The 12,508-nt window shown below is 57.1% G+C and overlaps 1 protein-coding gene across 1 annotated transcript in view; it reads right to left on the reverse strand.

Moving 5' to 3' along the window:
• FGF18 (fibroblast growth factor 18) overlaps positions 1 to 12,508 on the reverse strand; it is a 41,285-nt gene that overhangs the window by 20,987 nt on the left and 7,790 nt on the right. Inside the window, exon 2 of the mRNA XM_004428524.3 lies at positions 12,398 to 12,434. Within this exon, the coding sequence (XP_004428581.1) occupies positions 12,398 to 12,434 (37 nt within the window). The remainder of the gene's footprint in view (positions 1 to 12,397; positions 12,435 to 12,508) is intronic.

Consider the following 12,508-nt stretch of genomic DNA (forward strand, 5'->3'; position numbering starts at 1 on the left):
CCAGCACGTAGCACAGTAGAAACGCAAACATTTGTTGAATGAATGAATGTAGAACAGACCTGGAGTCCTGTCATTCCATTTAGCCTTAAATTAGGTTTTCCTAGGCCCTGCTAATTGTAGGCCTGTCCCATCCCATCTTAACCAGGAAGCTGAACAATTCTTGAAGCGCAGACAGCATCCTGGGTTTGTTCCGTGTGCCCACAGGGTCTGACATGATGCTAGGCACACAGAATCCCATTCCCACGAGAGCAAGGCCCCACTCAGCCCATGACAGAGCCCTTGGCACCGGGGCTGCCCACGCATCTGTCTCACCCCTCAGCCGTGAGCTCCCAAGGGCAGGGCCTGCCTTCTCCTCATTGCTACACCCCACCCAGCCCAGGGTCTCTGTCCCCCAGCTGACCTGCACACGTCCTCCCACCCCAGCCTGGGCCCCACAGGCTGGATCAGGTTATTTAACCATCCTCAGGGTGGAAGCATTACCACACAGTACAGATGAGGAAACTGAGGCTCCAAAGCTGAACTGACAAGGTCTCAGTGGGCAATGGCAGAGTTAGCCCAGGCCTCGTGGCCCCAAAGTCCTGCTTTTGGCCCTACCTTGTGGGCCCCACCTGCCCCATCAGTGGATCAGGAGCAGGACCCAGGTTCAAAACCCAGGGCGTGCGTGCCATCCCCCAGCTAAGGGAGCCTAGGCAAGTTATTGACCTCTCCGTGCCTCAGTTTCCTCACCTATAACATGAGAGTGATGACAAGGGCACCCGCCTCATGGGCTGCTGTGGTTAGACACATAAAGTCTTAGAACAGCACCCAGCACAGAGGAGGTGTTCAATGGGGTAATGCTGAGAGAAGATCAGGCAGCCCTGGAAGAGGCTCGCAGTGAAGCCTGCCAACAGATGGCCCTCTGGGGACATGAGGGGATCACAGACCCCGTCCCTACAGACAGGGCACTTCTGCAACGCAGATTACAGTTTGGGAAGATGTGATTGCTTTTGATCGTCCTGACACCCCTGCAACACGGGAGAGGTTATCACCCCCTTTTAACAGATGTAGAAACCAAGGCTCAGAAAACTGCAGTCGGTTGCTCTGAGCTGCACAGCCCCATGGCACAGGGCCTGGCCGCTGGCCCAGCAGGCATGCACATCTGTCACTTCCACTACCCTCGATGGCCAGCCCCTGTCCCCACTCACAGCCAGGATATGACACCTGGGACCTGCCTCATTTCACATCCTGATCCTCAAGGAGGGACGAACTCCAGTGCTCCTGAGGCACACACCTGGTGGGCATGTGTCCTGAAGACCCCCCACCCGTGGCCCTCACCTTCCTGGAATGACTTCCTGAGGTGGCCGGCCCTGTCTCCTCCCCCAAGGGCAGGCCTCCAGCCTCCCTCCCTGTCCCCCACCTCTCCTCCTGCTCACAGGAGACCTTATCGACCAGAGGTCAAACCCATCTCCTCACCCCAGGCCCCGAGGGGGGCTGTGCTGCCCCAGAAGCCAGCCTCACAGTAACGATTTTCTCCCTGGCCCACTGGACAGAGGCAGTGCAGGTGACCTGGGGTCAGCAGGGCTATCCGGTGGCCCTTCCCCAGGATGTGAGGGGAACAATCCATCTTGCCCAGCGTCCACCATTTAAGCCACACTCTGTGGCCAGATCAATCCCGAGGGAGGTAGCAGGGGTGGCCTGTGACACAGAAACAGAGCCCATTCCACTGAAAAGGCAGAGAGACCCCTGAGCTTCCAGGGAAAGACCTCTGGGGGGCTCCAGCCTTTTGCACAAGCCGGGTTCTCTGCCCAGGGCACCCTGCCCCCTCTGCCCAGCTGACACCTGCCTTCAGGTGCCTCTTCTGGAAACCGTTCCTGCTTCCCACCCCAGGCTGGGTTAGGGCCCCTGGACACTGTAATGGCTTATTGTCCCCAGAGTCCCCCTTGTCTGGTTCATCGCTGGATCTCCAGCTCTGCCCCCAGGAGGCACCTGGCAAATGTTTGCTAAATGACTGTGGCTAGGACAAGGGAGACCTGGAGGCCACAATCAGCCCCACCACTTACTACCCAGACAAGCAGTGTCCAGCAGAGGGATAGCAAGGGGTGTTTTTTGTTGTCATTGTTGTCGTTTTTTTGTGAGGAAGATTAGCCCTGAGCTTACTTACATCTGTTGCCAATCCTCCTCTTTTTGCTGAGGAAGATTGGCCCTGGGCTAACATCCGTGCCCATCTTCCTCTACTTTATATGGGACGCTGCCACAGCATGGCTTGATAAGTGGTGCGTCGGTGCGCGCCCGGGATCTGAACCCGTGAACGCCGGGCAACCGAAGTGGGGCGAGTGGACTCAACCACTATGCTACCGGGCTCACCCCAAGGGGCGTTTTTAAAGCTATCACTTGCTAAGTTTTCCTCTGTTCCAGACACGCTGCTAAGAAGCTCTCTAGATGTAGTACCTCATCTAATTCCCCCAACCACTTGTAGAGGTGGGGACCAGTTAGAGCCCATTTCACAGATCGGACCTCTGAGGCCCCTCTCCAGGGCCACAGAGCTCCAGGGTCTGCCTGCAGAGCTCACGCAAAGCGGGCCGACTCAGGAACATTCTCTCCCTCCTCCTTTCCTGCTGGGTAGCAGGTCACTTGGCCTCACTGCCTAAGACAGGGCCTGTCTTCCAGGCCTCCTAGGACAGTCGGAGCTGCTCTCTGCCTGGCTGACACCCCTCCAGGTTCACAATCTTTAGGGGCATTGGAGAGCTGCAGTGTGAAAAAAATCAAATTGCCACAGCTCTTGCAAGGCGAGCAGAGCTGGCACGTACAGGACGTCTCCTTGTGCAGGGGAAGGTGCCTTTTGTCGCTCTGCCTTCCCCCACCCCATATACGCAGATTATCTTTGGGGTCAGAATAGCTTTTCCCACAGCGGGGTGGCCTATAGTGGGGTCCCCCTGCAGCCTAATGCCCCAATTACCCTCCAGTCTGCCCTGAGGGCCTAGACTCTGGTGGAAATATTTACTCTCCGATACAGGAACTGCACAGGGGCAACAAGGGCCAAACAGGTTCAGCTCTTCCTCCAGCTCTGCCCCCAGGCCCCGCACAGACACTGCGCTCAGCAGGACAGGGCCCGTGGCCTCCTGCTTACATTCTCATCCTGGTGGAGCACAGCTCTCTAACACACCAGGGGAGGCCGTTTCCCCGCTCCACACTCCGCCTGGCTCCCCACTACCCAGAGGGCAGCGTCCACGTGTGGTCCTCTAGGTTCCAGTCCCTGCCTACCTGCCAAGCCTCCTCTTTTAGGCACCTTTGTGGGAACCTGCTGTGGGGTGAAAAGAGGTTGGGGTGAGTCCCCACCTACCCAGTGCTGGCTTCCAGACATCAACCCAGGTCCCCCTCCCACCAGTGCATTTGACAGCCACCACTGCTCCCTTTGGCTGAAGATTTCAGCCTCGCCCACCCACTCATGGCTCTGAAGCCATGTTTGGGGGCTTCCTGTTTCTTCCTGGGCCATACTCCCACCTCCCACAGACATCTGCCACATCACACATCACCTAAGTACACACCCCACACAGACACACACCCCGCACACATTCGACAGCACAATAACCAGCACTAACTGACCTCAGGTGTCACCTGGCTCCACCCCACATCACCAACCTATCTGATTTCTTTAACCCTCAGTTTTCTCATCGGCAGAATGGTGATTGTTTATAATATTTACCCCAGGAAAAGATTATATTAGTAACACTAGCCATGACTTTTTTTCTTTTTTTGTTGTTTTGTTTTCTAAACAGCCACTACTTACTGAGCACGTCCTCTGCGCTGAGAACCACTTTGGGTAAATTATCTTATGTAACCCCCAGAGCAGCCCTACCAGTTGGTGTGATTATTAGCCCCATTTTACAGATGAGGAAACTGAGGCTCAGAGAGGTTGCACAGCTTGTCCAAAGCCACAGAACTGGTTAGAAAAGGAATGAAGATGTAAATCGAGCTCAGTCTGAAACCCAAGCTCTCCACCGCTTCAGCTCTGCCTGCGTCCATTCTGCTCTCTCTCCTTCACCCATCTCCCTTCCCCTTTCAGGACTGAACTGGTCCTGGCCACAAGCCATAGCTGGGGCAGGGACTGGGGCGGGGGATTCAACATGAAAGGGCTGAGGGCCTTGAGCTCACTCCCCCTGCCCACGAGAGGAGGATGGGGTCAGACTGCCCCCTCCGCCCAGGTCCCATCCTTGAGGCCTCACAAGGCAGATCTGTGTCCCTGTCCCCAGGCAGCCTGCCCAGAAAGGGAGGGTCTCCCTGGTCCCAGGAGGGGCAGCCTACAGACTCCCAGCCACATTCCACCACCGCCTGCCTCCTCCAGCAGCAGCATCGGGCCAGCTGTGCCAGGCTCTCAGAGCTTCTCCAAATTCTGGATTCAGCCCTGCACCCCACTCCAGGAGCAGTCCCTGGTAGAGTCAGCCCCCCTCTCCACCCTGAAATGCAACTCCCCAAACTCTTCCTCGAGAGCAGCCTGGACTCAGCCCAGGAGCTGCCGCTGCCAGACCTAGTGCTCCGCAGGTTGTTATTATCGCTGAGAGCGAAACTAACATTGGCTCCCACTTCATGGGCACTTGCTCAGCGCCAGGGCCTGAGGTAAGCACTTTCCAGGCACCGTCTCCTTCCTCCTCGCACAACCTGGGCAGGTCAGAGTGATTACCACCCCCATGACAAAGGGGGACAGAGAGAGGCCAAGGGACTCGCCCAAGTCATACAGAAAGTGAGAGAGCCAAGATCTGAACCCATCTCCGGCTCTAGAGCCCATGAATTTCCCCCAGCTGGCACTCCTGGGCAGAAAGCGGAGGAGGAGGAAGGCCAGGCCCATCCCTCAATTGGAGCTAGGCTTAAATTGACGCCCCCACCCACCTTCAGCCCCAGACTTCTCCCCTTTCTCCTGGCACTCCCCACACCCAATCCAGCCAGGACAGAGTGACGCTGCAGAGGGCCTTCCCCACCCCCAGCCTGTCCATTAAGCTCCCAAGGCTATCAATGTATTGATTGGCAGGGCTGAGCCAGCAGCAGGGGAGGGGGGCACTGCCACCCGAGGCAGCTGACAGGGAGCTCCCTTTTCCCATACATCAGCCTTCTCCCTACAGATCGTCAATATGGGTGCCACTGCCAGTCAACCCTGGAGCCAGCCGGGCGGAGGAGGCAGGACCCCTGAAGACCTATGCTCCCTTCTTCCCTCCTTTTCCCCTTCCCTGCAATCCCTGTTTCCCTTCTCTCTTCCTTAAAGCCCTCGGGTGGGGAGAGCGGTCATGCATGTCTGAGAGGTAACAGACAAGCCCTTTATTCCAGCATTCAGTGCCCACCACGGCCTTTTACATTACCCCATTCCTGAACTTGATGCGCCAGCCACCCAACTAGCCTGGAGTCCCCTGAGCACATCAGGCTGTTCCCTGCTCCAGGCATAAATGTCCCATGTGTGCCTGCAATGGCTTTTCCATACACACACAGGCTCATAGTGTCTTCACCCAGCTTGCTCCTATCTCAAGATTCAAATGGGGCACCTTCTCTGGCCAGATCCTCTGGCCCCGCATCTGGTTTCAGGGCCCTTCATCAGAGTACCCTCTGCACCCTCGAGCTCCACCCCCTGCACAGATCCCTCAGATTTCTCTCGGGTCCCCAAGGACTGGGGAAGTCCTGAGCCCCCTGTGCCCCACAACTGACACGGGGCCGGAGGTAAAGGGCCTCAATCCAGGTGCCCGGCCCTCAGAGAAGCTGTTCCCCCTACCCCTCCTCACTGACCCACCATTCATCCTGCAGCCAGGTCTGTGCCAGGCGCCGCAGGGCCCGCGGGATGGGTCTGGCCTCCCTTGACTTCCAGGAGCCACAGGCTGCTGGACAAGAGGCCTCTAGGCACACCAGAGTCACACGTGTAACCGCAGCTCCCAGTAATGAGGCCGTCATTACTTAAGACGCGCAATGAGCCGGGCGCTGTGCCAAGCGCTTCCCCCGGGTGACCACAATTCACCCTTCAGCAACCCCAAGAGGGAGGCTCTATCCCGATGCCCATATTTAAGAGGATTCACAGAGGCCAAGCAAGTCTCAATCACGGGGCTACCAAGTGGCCGAGGCGGGGTGTGACCCACGTAGGCTGGGTCCAGAGCCTGAGCTCCTACACATCCCTGTGAGCCCCAGCAGAGAACACACTGGGTCATAGACAATGACCAAGTGCTAAGGGGTTCCAAGGCAGAGGCGGGGCAAGAGGGGGGAGGAGGGCGAGAGTGGTAAATAAAGCTGCCTGAAGCGCCGGCCATGTCTTCACAGGGAACACTGAGGACAAAGCTGGAGTCTTGGATGTCGTCTTCAAAACCCAGTCCCGGGCCAGCCATGCAGCAGGCATCCCACAAACGTTTGCTGACTGCTAATCAGGAGCAGCACCATAACTGAGTACCTCCCGCATACCTGGTCCAGGACACGGCTTCAATCACTCCTCCCAACAGGCCCGGGATTGGTATTATTATCCCTATAATGCCCAGCAGGAGGCAGACTCAGAAAGGTTCAAGATCTTGCCCAAGGCCACACAGCCTGTGAGTGGTGCACTGAGGATTAAAGCCAGATCTAAGTCCAAAGCCTCAGGCTGGAGAAGGCCTGATGTCACCCACGCAAGGAGCACACCCTCCTTAGCTTTCTTCAGGACCCTGCAGCATGATATTCCTAACACACACACAGAGCATACAACTGAGGGAGAAATTACTACTACTCAATTCTTTACTGAGTGTCAGCCATGGTGCTAGCCACTCTGTGTGCATTATCTCATGTAGTCCTCACGATAGCCCTTAAGAAGTAGGAACTTTTCATTACCCCATTTTATAAATGGGAAAACCGACGTGCAGAGGTTGAAGGTTAAGAAATTTGCTGAATAGCTGCTCAGCAGCACAGACAAGATTCAAACGTAGGTCTGTCCTATGCCAAAGCCCATGCATTCAAGCTGTAGAAGCCACCTAGCTCACTGTACTGACACCCAGGTGGGTAAACCGAGGCACAGAGAGAGAGGTCATACAAGGAGCCAGTGACAGAGCCAGGATTCCAACCCAGGGCTCCTGAGAGTCTTTCTGTTCTGTGGCCCACAGGAGGCCTGTCCCTGGCCCTGTCTTGGCACAGCGGCATTGCAAATGGGCCTGAGGCCTCATGCCACTTACATGTCAGAGCAAACGAAACCCAAACGTCTCCCAGCCAGAGACCCTACCGGCAAGCCTGACCAAAGCCCAAGGGGCCTGCTCACCTGCTGATGTTCCAGAACAAACCCCCATGCTCAGACCACAGCGCTGACAGCAGGCCTCAGCCCTCCGAGGCCTAGTGGCTCTCCCCAGCCCGGGCCACCCCGGCCGGGCCGTTGGCATGCCCTTCTCTGAGTGCTCCGCCCGGGTCCTTGCAAATGGGGGACAACCTGACCCATTAAAAGGGGGCGGCACACAGAGGTTCATCAGACAGCCCCCGGCCTCAGAAAGAAAACAGTCAACAGCTCCCCTCTCCCCAGTCACCAGGAGGTGACAGTGCCCTGGGACATGGGAGCTTACAACACTGACAGGGAGGGAGGAAGGGAGCCCTTCCAGAGCAAGAGGCACAGGGGCTAGGTCTTGAAACCCAGACGAAGAGTTCAGAGTACTGGGCTCTGCACTCCCCCTTACTCCACACCCTTAGGAAGTGGGGACTGTTTTGTTGGTTGTTTTCTTCCCATTTTACTAGTGCAGAAGCTGAGACCCAGGGAGGTTAAGTAACTTGTCCAAGGTCACACAGCAAAGACAAGGCAGAGCGACTACTTGAGCCAGGCTGGCAGACTCCAGAGCCCTTATACTGCTGTTTAATAAGCCTGGGTCCTAGAGTGGGCGACCCAGGGTTGAATCCAGCTCTGCCTCTCTCTTGCTGTGCAACCAAAGGCAGCTTATTTCATGCCTCTGAGCTCACTTTCTTCATCTCTAGAATTCCCTAATTCCGGGCTGGTTGTGAGGCACAGCCTAGATGCGCAAGAAAGCGCCATCACATCGTGAGCAAGCCATACATGGCAGCCGCTACCAGGCTACCAGCATCATTAGCCCGACCTGCCTGCACCCTGATTTCCCACACCCACAACTTTCCTGCTGGAGGATGAGGTCAGAACGAAGACGGCCTGCTGAGGACAGGAGGTCTCCGCCCTGTCCCCCTCTGTCTACCTTTGGGGGCCTAAGAGAGCTGCCCAGGGCAGGGCAGAGGCAGCGACGTGGCCCTGACACACTGCCCCAAGCCTGCCGACACTGGTCGTGCCTACCATAAGAAATTTCTAAAATCCCCCTCCTTATCTCACAGCCGGTGACCCCGCTAGGCTGCCAGAGCACTGGCAGCGTGCCCTCCCCTCCATGCTGGGAAAGAAGCCGAGAGGGGGGTGCTGAATCCCCAGGCCCCAACCCCAAAGACACCCACCTCTGGTTCGGGACCTTTTCAGACTAGAACATTCCAGTGGGATCCGGGCCTGCAGACTTCGAGTCAGATTCCCTCAACCACAGAGACAGCCACCTGGGCTCTGATCATCCCCCACACGCATATCCAAAGGGTCTCTCACTGAGGACCCAGAGCATGTGTCTTGGGACGCTGTTTCCCGACCAGTATTCTTTCTGAATAGTTTCAGTATTCTTTCTGAAAAAGTCTGCCTGGTGTGGTGGAAAGGAGACAAGATCTTGAATCCAGAGTCTTGAGTCTTGGCCGTGGCCTTGAACAAATCCCTTCTCCGTTCTGTGCCTCAGTTTCTCCATCTATGAAGTAGGAATACGACCCCCTCCTACTCCAGTCTCCCTTGTAGAATGGCAGGAAGAATGAAACAAACTTCCTGATGCAAGAGCCACTTGGGAATTCTCACAAGCAGCACTTTTTACCTCCCAGCCCTGGTTTCCTCCTCTGCTAGACAGGAGAATGACTGGTCCTGTCACTACACTTCACAGCCTGGGAGAGGAGAGGTGGGACTCAAGACTGGGAGCTCCTTGAGGCCAGGAACTGACTAGCCTTGTTCCCAGGGCCAGCAAGAAGCAGGCTCCCAGTGAGTATTTGTTGAATGAATACCTGACTGTATGGACGGATGGATGATGCTGCTGCTTTAATTAAAGAAACCAAAAATGCTATCCAATAGGACAGCTTCCCATCCTCCTTATGTCCCGAAGGACTCTGTCTCTGGCTTCCCCATCCCTGCCAGCTTGAAGAAAAAAGGTTGGAAACCTCCCCAGGGGGCCAGGTGTGGGGGTGGTCAGGCCCAGAGCGGGCGGGGAAGGAAACTTCCAAACTTGAACACATCGTGTGGGGAGAAAGGAAGTGGCTCCGCAGGAGGGACAAGGGGCCGGCGGAAGCCCCCCCTGCCCTGGCCCGCCTCATGCCTGGCCTGTCTGGGCAAGGCCAGGACCTAGCCGAGCCTGGCGGCAGGAACAATGTCAGGCAGGTGCCGGCTGAGCTGCATGAAAGGCCCAGCCCAGTGTCATTGTCAGCGCTCAGCCAAGTGCAGAAAAGCAATTGACTGGTCACGCCGCTTGCTCCCCTTGGAAATTTTTTAAATTCTTCTGATTTGAGCCATCCACGGTGTCCCAAGTCGTGTGGAGAAGGGATTTTATTAAATTCCCAGCTTCCCACTTCCTGGGGTGGCTGGCGAGTGAGGGCGGGGCTCACCACATGGGGGAAGAGGGAGGGCAGTGTCTGGCATTGACTGTGATCACGGAAATGTGGCTGGGGGCAGGGGCCCATTCGGGGCCTGGTGGCTGATGGATGGGAAGACAGGAGGAGCCCAGAAACTCCATTGCTAGGACTGGACCAGTCCCCACAAAACAGGGAGGTGGGGGAGGGAAGGGCATAGGTGTATCCATTTCCCAGCAGAGCAATGCATCCTCTTGGGTGGAGGAGAATTTGTAAAACTTCTACACCTATCATACATCACTTCAGCCTCACAGCCACCCATTCCACAAACGATGAAGCTAAGACTCGCAGAGGTCTACAGCTAGGGAAAGACGGAGCTGGGGTTAGGCCCAGCCTACCAGCTTGCAAAGCCCTGAGCCCTTCCCACGGTGCAGGGAGGCCTCGACCAACCCCTGCTCACCAGGGGAGCTCCACTACCGCCCGCTAAGTGCACCCTGCCCAGGAAGGAGCTGCCATGGTGCCTGCCCAACACCACCTCTGCAGGGAGCAGACTTCAGACTCCCAGCAACTAACACGTGGGTTCCACCCCTCATCTCTAACTCCAATGGCCACTCCACCTTTGTCCCTAGAGCATGAATGGGGACATGAGCCTGCCGACCTTCTCCGTAACCCCCTAGGGTAGTGTTGCTTTATCTTTTAGGAATCATAGGTGCTTTTGAGAATCTGTGGGGAACTGAGAACCCTCTCCCAGACACAAGCACATTTGGGTTCCACTTTGCATGCAATTTTTCACGGACTCCCCCATAATCCCATCCTTAGACATTCTCAGGGTGCATGGACTACGGGTTAAAAACATCAGCTAGTCTTATGGCAGTTTGGAAGGGAGAAAGGCTGCAAAGGAAGTGGGAGGTAGGAGTGGAGGGAGAGGAGGCTCCCTCACCTGCTTGAAGGCCTAATCCACATAGACCAAACCCAGACAGACCACCCAGCTCCACCCACCCCCGCCCCCAGAGGCTGGCTCTAGCTCTGGCCAGGAGGTGGAGGTGGGATGCAGAATCCAGGTTCTCTCCCTCACACTCCCCCAGAGAACACAAAGACCACACAGCAGCCCCTCTAGGGCCCCCACTTCAAGGACCAAGAGGCAGCTGGCATCAAGGCCCTTGGCCATCTCTCTACCTCCACGCCCATTTCATCGTCCCCATCCCCAGGCTCGGCACTCCGGAAAAGAACTCTCACCCAGGTCAGACAAGCGGATCCCCTGGAATGACCCTGGGGCCTGCCCTCTGCTTGGGGACCCAGCTGCAAACCAGGCAGGCCATGCTTGGCACTGGCCTCTCTCTCTGACACCAGCCATTCCCCGCCCCCGCCACCACGCAGGGTCACATCTGCTTTGGCAAACAGCCAGTCTTAAGTTACTGACTCCAGTTATATTGATTCAAGGAGTCACTGGGGACCCCAGCCTGGCCAACAGGAGGAAAGAACCCATCAGTCTGTCCATCCATCCTTCCAGCCCCCAGCCCCAACTAGCTGCCCCCAGCTCAATGCCCATCCTGACGGGAACAGTCCTCTCCCAGGAGTGGGAGAAGAGATAAACAGACCTACCACCAACAAACACTGAAGGGGCTGCTGAGTCTGAACAACACTCAACACACACAAGATTCCTTGTGCCACAAAACTGCAGGAACCACCATTTTCCCCGCTCTTGGCACCTCTGGAATCCAGAAGGCTAAGGCCTAAGCATCCTCTCTAACCCTGTGAGGACACCTGCCTTCAACCCAGAGGGGGAAGGGGCAGATAATCTCTTTTGGCCCCCGTCCAGCTCCTCCTAGGGCCCCTCCCTCACAGCTCTAAGTGGGTTGGGGGGCTAGGGCAGCTGGCACTTCCTATTCCCTTTCCCTTTGCCCCCCCCCCCAATGCTGAGGCAGCCCTGGTCTGGTTCTAATCGGGGCTGAAGTCGGCTCCCTCTTTCCCTCTTTTCTTTCCCTCCCCCCCCCTTTTTCCTTCATTTCCACGGCTTTGGAAGCCCCAGCGTTCCAACTGTTTGCGTGCCAAGACCTTCCCGAGTCTGAAAGCTGCTGAAGTAACAGATCAGATTTTAGCAAGTGCTTTCCAGGCTGAGCGCCAAGCCCTCTTCTGATTCACGGAGAGGAGCGAGCGAGAGCGGGGAGCAAGGCAGGGAACCAGCGGAGGGCTGCACCACCTTGGGCGAGGGTGTGCGGAGCGCGGCCCATTCGGGAGCGGCCTGGCCGCAACGGCTCCTCGGCCTAGGCGCCCGGCTCTGCTCCCTCTCACCCCATCTCCCCTAGTCCGCGTGTCTCTCTCTCTCTCTCAATGCTGCAAACGCCTTTGAAACCACAGAGTAATTTACAACTGAAGCTTTCTTCCTGGACTCGAAATCCACTCGGCTGAAAGGAGCCTTTTTGTTTGGAAGAGCAAGCAGAGACGTTAAGGGATGGTTGGCAGAGAAAATCCCAAGTCCCAACTCCTCGCCGGCTGCGGGCAGGAGGCTTGGAGCCGGGCACATTGCAGCGGCTGAGCACGCAGGCTCCGGGGATCTCCTCCCGGCCGAGGCCGACATGGGCCGCGCCAGCCGGAGCCCCGCAGCACAGCCCCTTGCCCTTGGCCGGTCCCCCGCCCGCGCAGAGCGCGCGCGGAGCCGCCCTTCCGCGCCCTGGGAACAGGTGCACTGGGCTCGGAGCCCAGGAGAGGTGGGGCACAGGGAGGCGGCGCGGCCCGCCGGGGAAGGGGGGTCGGCGTGTACCGCGAGGTAGGGGCGGGGGGAGGTCAGGGTAGGGAGCCCACGTACCTGTACCTGGAAGCACAGCAGCAGGAAGTGTAAACACCTGCGGGAGAGAGATGGAGAGGTGGTTAGTGGGACTTGAGGGAGGGGGCGCGCAGACAGACAGATATGCAGTCG

The sequence above is a fragment of the Ceratotherium simum genome, chromosome 4 (genome assembly GCF_057802395.1).
Source record: "Ceratotherium simum simum isolate JZ-2026a chromosome 4, ASM5780239v1, whole genome shotgun sequence".
In the NCBI taxonomy this organism is placed as follows: domain Eukaryota; kingdom Metazoa; phylum Chordata; class Mammalia; order Perissodactyla; family Rhinocerotidae; genus Ceratotherium; species Ceratotherium simum.